At 31.6% G+C, this 11,464-nt stretch overlaps 1 protein-coding gene and 1 pseudogene across 1 annotated transcript; one reads left to right on the top strand and one right to left on the bottom strand.

Annotated features, from left to right (window-relative positions):
* Positions 1 to 496: 496 nt before the first annotated feature.
* Positions 497 to 2,665, bottom strand: LOC9306110 (phospholipase A1-IIgamma). Its single transcript, XM_021017081.1, has 4 exons — positions 2,129 to 2,665; positions 1,389 to 1,772; positions 1,076 to 1,305; positions 497 to 1,001 (listed from the first exon to the last, which is right to left on the bottom strand). Exons 1-4 carry the CDS (start codon positions 2,423 to 2,425, stop codon positions 605 to 607), a joined length of 1,308 nt encoding a protein of 435 aa, XP_020872740.1. The 5' UTR covers positions 2,426 to 2,665; the 3' UTR covers positions 497 to 604.
* A 1,420-nt stretch (positions 2,666 to 4,085) lies between these two features.
* LOC9306109 lies at positions 4,086 to 6,420 on the top strand (annotated as a pseudogene).
* Positions 6,421 to 11,464: the final 5,044 nt, after the last annotated feature.

The following is an 11,464-nucleotide window of genomic DNA, read 5'->3' as shown; positions in this document are numbered from 1 at the left end:
AACAGCTCTTCAACCATCAGTTACTAGATCCATTTGAGTTGTCTTATCTAAGCCATGGATTCAGTCCTAAACCACGACCCGATGCGATTAAAGGGGTTCTCACAGCATCATCCAAGCTCCGCAGCTCCTAAACTATCGAATCCGATCAAAGACGAAACAGAGGTTCATTGAAAGCTGTTGTGATATATAGAGTTATTGCAGGTACGGTTCATAAACTACGCAGAAGTTTGAAGATCCTTTAGGGTTTTCTGAGTTTGATTCATGGACTTTGAAAGTGGGACCAAATTCTAGACCTGAAGAGCCTCCAAAAAATATTTTGTATTTTGTGGACCTAATTTTGTTATATTTCCTTATATATTTGTGATATCTTTTATTAAAAGAAGGGTAATTTAGTCATTTTGTACATAAAAAGGGGTATTTTTAAAAATGGACAGCCAAAGGGGGCATTTTTGAAAAGGGGTATTAAAAAGGGGCATTTTTGTGAGTCTCCCTACATTCATTTGGTAGTATTAAACAAAAAGAATAAAATACAACATTAAATAGAAGAAAAAATATTGTGTTTTTCCAAACATCAACACTTCACAAAGAAAAAATGACCAAAAAATCAGAAATCCAAATCTTCATTATCATCAATCTCATGGTCCAATAACTTCCAAGACCCATCGTCTTGTTGGACCATACCTTTGTTTTTAAGAACCCTCCATTTACCTGGGACCATACACTCGTCTTTTAAGCCATCGACTGATTTGTTGACCAATCCGATGGCTCTTTTCACATCGAGTCTGAATAAGTCAGCTTTGGCCGTTCCTTGAGTCCCTGCAACGCCGTGCAAGTAAGCCTCTAGGCAGTGAAAGGTCGCGAGGTTTCCAGGAGATTTCATGTATTGTGACTTTCTTGTGTCTATTGGAAGCTCGTCTCCCACCTCGGAGTAACCTATCGGTGGATAGATTGGAATTACGTCCGGTAGATTCCTTGTCCGTAACACTCGCATATCTTCCAATCTGTTTTTGCTTGCATTAGAAGTCATGTTTCATTTGAAATGATCGTATTCTATAAAGTATATATATGGACGTACCCAGAGAAGAGTTTCTTAAAGTCTGAATCCCCAACACGAGGACTGGCAAAGACAAAGGCCGTAACTGGACAAGACTTGTCAGGACGGCTCTTTGGTCGGTTATAACCATTAGCCACAATATCCGTAGCATTCAGCGTTGCGAGTGCAGCTCCAAGACTATGACCACATATAGTTATACTAACTTCTTCGTCCTTATACTTCTCCAACAATCTCCCAAGCTCTCGCAATACCTATTTTGTTATTTTCTCAGATACTTTTGCAAACAATACCAAAATGGTAAAATCTTCATTCAAAAAGTTGTGTATAAACGTACCTGGTCACGAGCATTGGCCTTAGTAAAAGGTGATCGTTCATCTTGAGACATGTAGATTGAATACCAACCTTGATGAATTTGCACTTGATCGTTTTTCTCACCGAAGATTTTTTTGGCGTTGACTAAACCGAACTCGAAGTCGTTGACCCATTCAAGCGGTTGTACTGAGCCTCTCCACGCAACCACGATATCTCTCCGACCAAGAAGCGCCGTACCTTGGTCGTCTGTTACTGCCACGTAACCCATCCAGTTCGACTCCTTTGTCCATCCCTCACGTGAAACTGGGAACAATAGGAATGATTCAGGCACGTGGATCTCGGATGTTGCGTATAGAAACTTCGTCACTTTGTACTTTGTGTACGGATGTGCTTTCTCTAAACCAACCTGTGTTTTAAGAATCAACAAGTTTTTGCGTTTCTAGCGTAAGAAGAAAAGGTTTGCTTTAGGTTTCTTGCGTAAGAAGAAAGTACCTTCGATTGTTGACATTGATATAGTCGTAAAAGAAAATTTGGGTGAGTGAAGTATAGTATGTGCTTAATTCCATTAAGATTATTTCACTATATTCTCCATATTTTTGTTTTTTTACATTTCACGATTGCATAACTGAGGGGATTTTTTCAATTAAACATAAGTCACCTACACAATTACATGACAAGAAAAAACTCCATGTTTCACGGTTCTAGAGATTATCAATCGGAACGTTTAATTTATATGTAACTTTTTGTTTTCATGTTAATTACCTTGGCGAAGAAGTCTTTTCTAGAGTAGATGCTAGCGCCGGCGAACTGAGAGTCGGTGTTGATATTGAAAGTATCGTAACCAGCCTGAGCCATCTCGCCGTAATGTATGATATATTCCCGGAGATCTTGATCCAACGGCTGTAACATCCCTTTCCAATGGTTTTGACCGCTCAGATCTCTCCATCTTTTTGCAAATTCTCTAGACACTATCAACTTCTCCTCCTTCTCTTTCTTCTTCCTCTTCATGATTCTCTTGAAGCTAAAACACCTCGTCACTTTCTTGTCTTCTTCCTCCATAATCTTTAAGATATCTCTAATGAATGTTTATTTTTTCTAGTAATAAGGATCAGAGAAGCTCTTTGGATCGAATTAATAATTATGTTGAAAAATGAAAACAGTAGAGAGATACTATATGGTTCAATGATATAAATATTCGTTCGCGTATTTTAGGCGTGTTGTAGAGGAAGTATCGTTCTCGATATGGTATTAAATATAAAATATTTTTTATTTGATAAACAAAAAGTTGGTTTCTTAATTTATCCGAAAAAATGTTAACGTTTAAGGAAAGCAATAGCTCACCTTTGCAATCAACATACGAATGATTCCTTTCTTTTCTTTTAATCTTTTTTTTTTTCACTTTTTTGTCATGCTATGACTATTCGAGTTGGTTTAACCAAACCTAAAAACGGTTCGGTGTAAAATTTACTCAAATTTGAAACTAAAAAGTGCACCGAACCTTACCAAAGTTGGATTTATTTAACCGTAAAGTCAAAATTCGAACGAAAAACAAATCGACCATATCTACTTTTAAAAAGTCCATATAAAAACATAAATGTATGTTGTTATGATTTTGAATCATCATATTACGTGAAAGCATTAGTGTGGTCATGTCACTAATTGAGTAATTGTCAATTGCTTGTAAACGTGGAGCAAGCTATCTAACGTAATAATATATGTTTGAACAGGTCGATACAGCATTATCTTCTTTGGAATAATATCATATATTCGTTTTAGTTATAGAAAAACCTTAAAAAAGATTTGCAACAAATTTCATACAAATAAATTGATCTTATCTCAAATAATAATATAGTCGATAAAGAGCCACGTATAGCTCCGAAATTGACGGTCATATCATATTGCGTGTTACCACTTTCCAACGAAAAATATAAAATACATTATTTCAGATCAGAATTATGGATTGATTTGTTTTTTAAAGTATAGCGTCTTAACATGGAGGTCTACTAATTAAAACCGTGCATTTATTATATCACGTTATGCACTTAAGTTGTTAAACAAATCTAGATGATTAAATATAGCGGATTACTGCTTTAAATTAAATAATAAACTTGCTTGGCATATTATTCTGCAGGTTTACATATGTATTGAAACTAAAGTTCTCCCTCCGTTTTAAAATATTACACGTTTTAGTTAAAAACACGCAAATTAAAAAATATCTACTTTTAAAAAGTTTAACCAATCATGAATGAGACTGCATAATATAAATAATCAGAAAATATTAAATTAATATATAATTTACATAGAAATTTGAAAACGTTTTACATTTTGAAACAAAAATAATACTTCAAAATGTCTTACATTTTGAAACGGAGAGAATATAAGTTTACAAGAAAAAAAGACTAAAGTATAGTCCATGAAGATAGGCCCGCTTTTTACAAAGTGTGTTTCAAGAGTTCATCTTTCGTCCGTATAGGCCAAATTTCTCATTTACTCGTTTCTACGTCTCATTCACACAAAGTTTAAATAATTGTTGACGTTGACGAAATTAAATTAATTAATTATGTGACTCCTTTTCCCTTCTTCTTACATAATTTAGGAATTGTTTAGCTATATCGTCTTCTCATGTGCATTTGCATTGGAAACATAGAGGAAAATCTAAAAAAATCTCTGTCAATTTATTGTCTTTTCCAAATTGTCCTATTGAATCAACTAAGTTTTTTTTTTTTTTTTTTTTTTTTCAGATAATCGAAACGTTGTTAATATTTTTTATAACCTTGTTTAGTGTTCTGATGTATGATTTTAAAACATCTGTCTCTAGGCTCTGTTCTTTGTTTTCTTCTCAAGAAGAAGCCTCATTATCAATTCTCTAAATTGCGGGGTTCAATGAATAGATCGTGTCTCTGCAGTGTCTGAATCACCACTGCTCTGATTTGTGGTGCTTACTTCATTGGCAATGCTTATCTTGCTAAAGACTTTAAAGAGGTAAATGTCTTTTGTGTTTGACATCAATTAAGCTCTATTTATGCTCTATGATACTGTCTTTTTGGTTGGATTGTTCAGCTGTTTTTTTGCGTAATCAGTAGTGTCTTTCCGACATGTGAATATCATGACATTGTTGAATAGTTCTGGTTTTATAGTCAACGATAGATCAATAAGTCTATTAACACAATAAAGTATTCGGATTTTGATGTATAAGATTATAAACATTTACAGAAATTGCTAAAGTGGGAAATCACTGATAAGATGCATAACATCACTGATAAGATGCAGAATGCAACATCAACCAGTACATGCCAGGTTTGTCTTCGAAGTATTCTTTGAGGTTGTTTTATGAGATTCTTTGATATTAAACTTTACATATATATCTTCAACTAGAATTTCAATAAGCCGATGGGTTCTGAAGTACTACCGCAAGGAATTATCGCGAAAACTTCGAACCTGGAAACACAACATCTATGGATCTAAGATGACACAAAAAAGGTTGTTAAGTTAGTTACGGGATTCCTCAAAGATTTGTAAAATTTCACGGCTTTTTTGTTCTTTTTCTGTAGCTTAATCTTTCGTTGTATATTTCTTTCAGAAAAGGCCAAACCATTCGATAAGTTTTTTAGCCATGGCAGTCGGAATCAAGCAAAAGGAGCTAGTTAACAAAGTTATCCAAAAGGTTTTGTTTTGTCTTATGGTTGTTTCCATCAGTAAGGTTTTGCCTTATGTTTCGATTAATTATACAAATTTCCGTGATTTCAGTTTCCTCCTCGAGATTTCGCGGTTATGCTTTTTCATTATGATGGTGTTGTCGACGATTGGAAGCAGTATCCATGGAATAAGCATGCGATTCATGTTTCCGTGATGAATCAAACAAAATGGTCCGTTTCTTGTAATTTCTTGTTACTATTTTCGCCAACCATTATATATTATCTTACAATTGGATATATATGGTTAATGTCACAGGTGGTTTGCCAAGCGATTCTTGCATCCCGATATAGTTGCAGAGTATGAGTATATATTTCTTTGGGACGAAGATCTTGGTGTAGATCATTTTAATCCTCAACGGTAATCCACCAAATATAAGATTTAAATCTTCTAAATCTTATTTTATTTTCCATTTCCATGATGAAATCATTTTACTTTAGATACCTATCTATTGTCAAACAAGAGGGGCTTCAGATATCACAACCCGCTCTCGACACTACAATATCAGAAGTGTATCATCCTATAACCGCTCGTCGACAAAAATCCAAAGTTCATAGAAGGATGTATAAATACAAAGGTGGCTCGCGATGTGATGACAATAGCACCAATCCTCCCTGCAAATGGCGGAAATGTTCTCGAAACTCTCTTTCACTTTCCCGGTTAACATGTAACTAGGATCCGCAGGTGTGTAGAAATGATGGCACCTGTTTTCTCTAGAGAAGCATGGAGATGTTCTTGGTATATGATTCAGGTAACATTATTTGTGTATATATATCTCGGCATTCGTTTTTTGTTCCTCGAGTCGAGAGAATTGGGTTAGTCTTTGGGGGTTTAATGTTTTCGTTTTCGTTGCAGAATGATTTGATCCATGCTTGGGGTCTGGATACACAGCTTGGTTATTGTGCTCAAGTCGGTTTCTTCTTCCATCTACTTTTTTTTTTTTCGTAACTTGTTTCGATAAGCCCTCACTTTTTTCGTTGCACGGTTTTATTAACATGTTATTGCTCGCTTTTAGGGTGATCGAAAGAAAAATGTTGGTGTTGTCGATGTGGAGTACATAATTCATTACGGTCTTCCAACGCTCGGTGTGGTTGAAACCGCTTCAAGCTCCTCGCGGAATGAGACAGACCCGAAATCAACGGTACGCTCTACTAGTGTTTTCAATATGTTTCTTGAAGCAGTTTATGTTTTATGATTGTATCAAATCTTTTGGTTGAGATTTCACAAGAATCATTAGAGTCTCGTAAAGTGGATTATAGACCAGAAGTGAGGATGAAATCTTCTGTAGATATGAAGACATTCGTTGAACGTTGGAATAAAGCTGTGAGGGATGATAGATGTTGGGTCGATCCGTATTAAAACTTGAGCGGTTTAAGTAAACCTAATCAAACCAGATTATGTTCCTTTTTGAGTATGATTTGTGGTCCACTGTATACCATTATTTGGTACATATATTTATTTGGTCAATAGATAAATCATTAAATTAATTATATGACCAAAAATTGTTCCATCTCTTTAATTGACATTTACACATAATTTAATAGAAAAATAATTAAAAATATGTTTAGTATTTACAAATAATTATAAAATACATTATTAAAAAAATTCTATGTTATCTAATTAGATGAATTATTTAAACAAATGAACCATGTTTTATTATAATAATAAAAAGACTAAAATTGTATAATCCATGAAGATGGGTCTTTTACAAAATGGGCTTCAAGAGTTCATCTTTCGTCCATATAGGCCAAATTTCTCATGTACTTGTTTTTACATCTCTCACACAAAGTTTAAATGATTCTCAATTAGACCGTCACAATATTCGGTGAAATTTTTGATAGTTTGTTGTACATGGTACATATGATTGTACAGCTGCAGAATAGCCAAATGTACAGTTCGTAATAATTGCCGTATAATGTTAAAGTATGAACGTTTTGATGAAAATGGTCCAGAGTCCAATGCATGGCCACACGAGGCTCCATTTCACTATTGTCTCCACAAAAACGAATGGTCACATACAGACGTGTAACTGTAGATGTACACAGAGATTGTGTAATACCTTCACCGATAGGGTTTGTCGAAATGACAAATATGTAAAATATTATAAAGTATAGTCTAAAACTTCAAATAAAGATTTGGCTTTTCGATTAATAATAGGGTTGGTACATTAATGACTGATGGAGTATAGATAGATATGGATACCATTTCATTTTATCGTTGTGCTTAGAACTTAGAAGAATAAACAAAAGCATGTGGGAAGAGAAAGCTCCCTTTAACACCTCAAATATGGCTAAGAGTCCCCAACACAAATCCTATTCATAAATTCACACATACAACAAATTTTCATGACCTAACCAACAAATTCAATAGAGCCCACTTTTTTGAAAAACAAAGATGCAATACTCAAAATAGGAACAATTATCTTAATATGTCTAATTACATTTTTGTTAGTAGACAAGTCAGCATCACCAACTTCAAAACTAATGAACCTTATTTAATGTGAGGAGCCGACGACCAAAAGTTTAAAATATAAATTGTAAAATTAGATTTTCATCTTCTGATCCAATATCTAAACCCCTATTACGATGGAATCAAGTTTAAAAACAAAAACATGTCACAAGGGATCATAGTCAGAAAATCAATTTTTATGTATAAGATATAGTTAGGTATATGTACACATGTGTTAATGTGTATAAATTTGTGTATATTTTGTATGTTACAGCAAACTATAGAAGAGACAAGATGTTGATTTTTTGTAAAAGGACCACCTTCAAAATATTATTATTAGGGGTTTATTAATTGAAACATATACATATATACACACACATATGAATAGATATATGTCACCCCCCACAAGGTTACGTGACATTCTTTTCAATTCTCTGTTCTTTCCCCTTCGACGCTGCTCAACATTAATTTCTTCTCCTTTCCCTTTCATAGTTAGCTAAGTTTTTTTTTGTTTTTCTCAATAAATCATTCTAATAAACCTTTAAATGACTAAACCACGTATACGTTTATACCTTCAAATTTTTTTTTGTCTAATACAATTTTAACAATAAAACATTTTAGTTGACAACAAAAAAATATCAAAATTTTAATAAATTGGTCCGTATTCGAGTTTTGATGATGACTGTAATCAAAGCGTTGCATTGAAAGGTTCATTAGATAAACAATATCACCATTCTACTTCATCATCCATTTGTTTATAGTTACCAATTACTAATAAGAGCTATAGTGTCAAGCTTTTTTATTTTTTATATAAATAGATGTATTAATTTGTGTTTGATCAAAACACAAAAAGAAGTTTAACAAGAAAACACACACACAAACACAAAACAAGAGAGAAAGCAATATGATATGTGCTGAGAAAGCAATGCGGGAAAAAGTCAGCATCAATTACAGCTCCTTTTTCTTTCAAATTGTTATATGAGTTTAAATTCTGATGGTAAAACAACAAATCAATTATACTAATACAATTACAAACTGTTAGGCTACACACCTTAATCCATATGTATATCACTTGATTAACATTTTTATGTACTTATCTAACAAACTTTAATTTTAGATGTGCTAGTTTACATTATTGGCTTAAGTCTTATAACTGGATTAACACCTTTAAAAGACTGCCATTTCTGGCGGAAAAAATTTACAAGGTATTTTAAAGGTTTTTTACAGGGTATTTATAAGGTTTTACAATGTATTTTAAAAGGTTTTACAACGTATTTATAAGGTATTTATAAGATATTATAAGATTTTACAAGCTATTTTATAAGGTTTTACAAGTTATAAATACTTTATAAAACCTTATAAGTACCTTGTAAAACATTTTAAAATACATTGTAAAACCTTACAAAACACTTGTACATACTCCGTAAAACCTTTAAAATACCTTGTAATTTTTTCCCGCCAAAAAAATTTCGTCAAAAAAATTGCGGAATCACTTTTTCCGCAAAAAAAAATTTTTGGCGGGAAAAATTTTTAGCGGAAAAAATTTTTACGGAAAAATTTTACAAGGTATTTTAAAGGTTTTTACAAGTGTTTTGGCGGGAAAATTGCGGGATCACTTTTCCCGCCAAAAAATATTTTGTAGGTTGTGGACCTAATTTTGTTTCAAATAAGAGTAAAATGATCATTAAAAATTAAAAGAGGACAAACTTAAAAATGGACTCTCAAATGGGGCATTTTTGAAAATGAGTATTGAAAAAGGGGCATTTTTAACTATTTCTCTAATTATTATCAATTAATTAAGATTTTTAATTACTAGCATTTCTTTATCTAATATATTTCCATCAATACTAATTATCTAAGAAAAGGAGAAATCTTAGGACATTATTAATATTATACTTTATTGAAAGATAAATATCATAGTTATTTAAAGTTTATCAAACGTCTAGAATATTTAACGGAAAAAATGTTTAGAATATATATAATATGTGAAATCTATAAAAATTAAATAATCATTTGAAAGAAAACTTTAAATTGATTTGAATTATAAATGTTTTAATAAAAGTATTATTCAAACAAAAAATAATGTTTAATTTCACCGTACATGATTAGATGGTATGACGGATTTATAATATTATAATATATAAAATTTACAACAATTAAATAACCATTTGAAAGAAAACTTTTAAATTGATATGAATTATATATCTTTTAAATTAAAGTATTATTAAAACAAAAATAATAACATAATATTTAATTTCACTGAACGGGGTTAGATGGTAGGACGGGTTTGGGTCGATAGTAATACGAGACGGTATACCACGGGTGAAATCCATTAGATATGTTTAATTTCACTGAACGGTATTAGATGGTAGGACATGTTTGGGTCGATAGTAATACGAGATTGTATACTACGCGTGAAATCCTAGATATAACAATCAAAATACAATTATACTATCTTAAACACTAAACAAAACAAACAATTTTAACAAAATAAATATATTTAAAATTAAAATTATATAGTTATAATTTAGATTTTAACTTAATGAACTGTATGTTATTGTTTCTTTATTTTTAAACAGTAAAAATTAAATATAGTAATTGTACACTAAAAATATATAGATATAAGAATTGTACATTTAAAAAATACAAAACATTAAATCATATATATTTTTAATCTACTAAACAAATTAAAATTTTATTTTAAAAAAAAATTATAGTCCCGCGGTGTACCGCGGGTTATAATCTAGTTAACTCTACATTTTCAAATGATCGACCCATCTATTATTCACAATTTAAAATATATCTCATATTGTTTTTACTTTATATAATCGGATGGCTTCGAGTAATTATTACCTATAAGGGATGTGCCTTTAGTCAAGTGGTTAAGTCCATTTGACTCCGCCTTCCCCACCGGAGTTCGATTCCACTAAGTCGCGTTACCTCGCGTAGTAGAGATTGACTATGAATCGGGCCTTGTCGATCCAAAGATGTAAAAAAAAGAAAGTAATTATTACCTATTAGATTGTTTAAATTGGGATAATTCTTTTGCATAAGAAAAAAAATTGTGGTGTTATATAGACTTATAAAACATATCTTCTAGTTGATGATATATATATATATATATGGACTGATGGAGAACATATTATTAGGTTTACGAAGACTATCATTTTGACACATTTTACATATTTACACAATAATTATGAAAATAATTAAATAAACAAAAGTTAAACATTAGTAAACCTTATCGTCATTAACTCAAATTCAAAGTTTATTAAATTTGACTAAAGGGAAATTATAATTTTGGTTTGAAAAATACTACTAACATTAAAAATAAAAAACGTCATTTATTTTGTGAAACAGAAAGAGTATTAATCTAAAAGTTAAACATTCAATGTGGGATTTAAATCAGCTTAACTAGCATTAAAACAAGTTTAATGCCACTAATGTAGTTACTTACCATTAGTAAACCTTATCGTCATTAACTCTATTACCGTTTATTGTTTCTATGTGTTTCCATTTAGAGCTATCATAACAGTTAGTACCATAGATTTTTTGGAAACGAGTTATTACTAATTTCTTGGAAACGAGTTATTACCATTATATGTGTGATTTTTATGTTTACGATTTCATCATTCTGATCTATATATGATTCTATGGTCTACCATTGTCAGTATTGCCGAACACAACTGAAATTGTCAAAGACAAAGGTAGAACAGGATCGAATCACCAAAAGCCTTAAAGTGTTTTTTTACTTTGGTTTTAAAATTTGAATCTAAAATGAACAGAAGAACGTTCCTCGTTATACGTGTACACACTGTACTTAAGAAAATAATAAAGCACAGTGTAGTTTCAATTTCATATGCTAAATGTAGGATTATTCTTCCAACGGTCGAAAAAAAGCTTAAAGCATTTTAACCAATTCTTTATTTTATTTAAAAAAAACATTACAAAATAAAA

Source organism: Arabidopsis lyrata (genome assembly GCF_000004255.2).
Source record: "Arabidopsis lyrata subsp. lyrata unplaced genomic scaffold ARALYscaffold_7, whole genome shotgun sequence".
Taxonomy (NCBI): domain Eukaryota; kingdom Viridiplantae; phylum Streptophyta; class Magnoliopsida; order Brassicales; family Brassicaceae; genus Arabidopsis; species Arabidopsis lyrata.
Note: the sequence above shows the minus strand (reverse complement) of the source record. Positions and strands in the feature narration are given on the sequence as shown.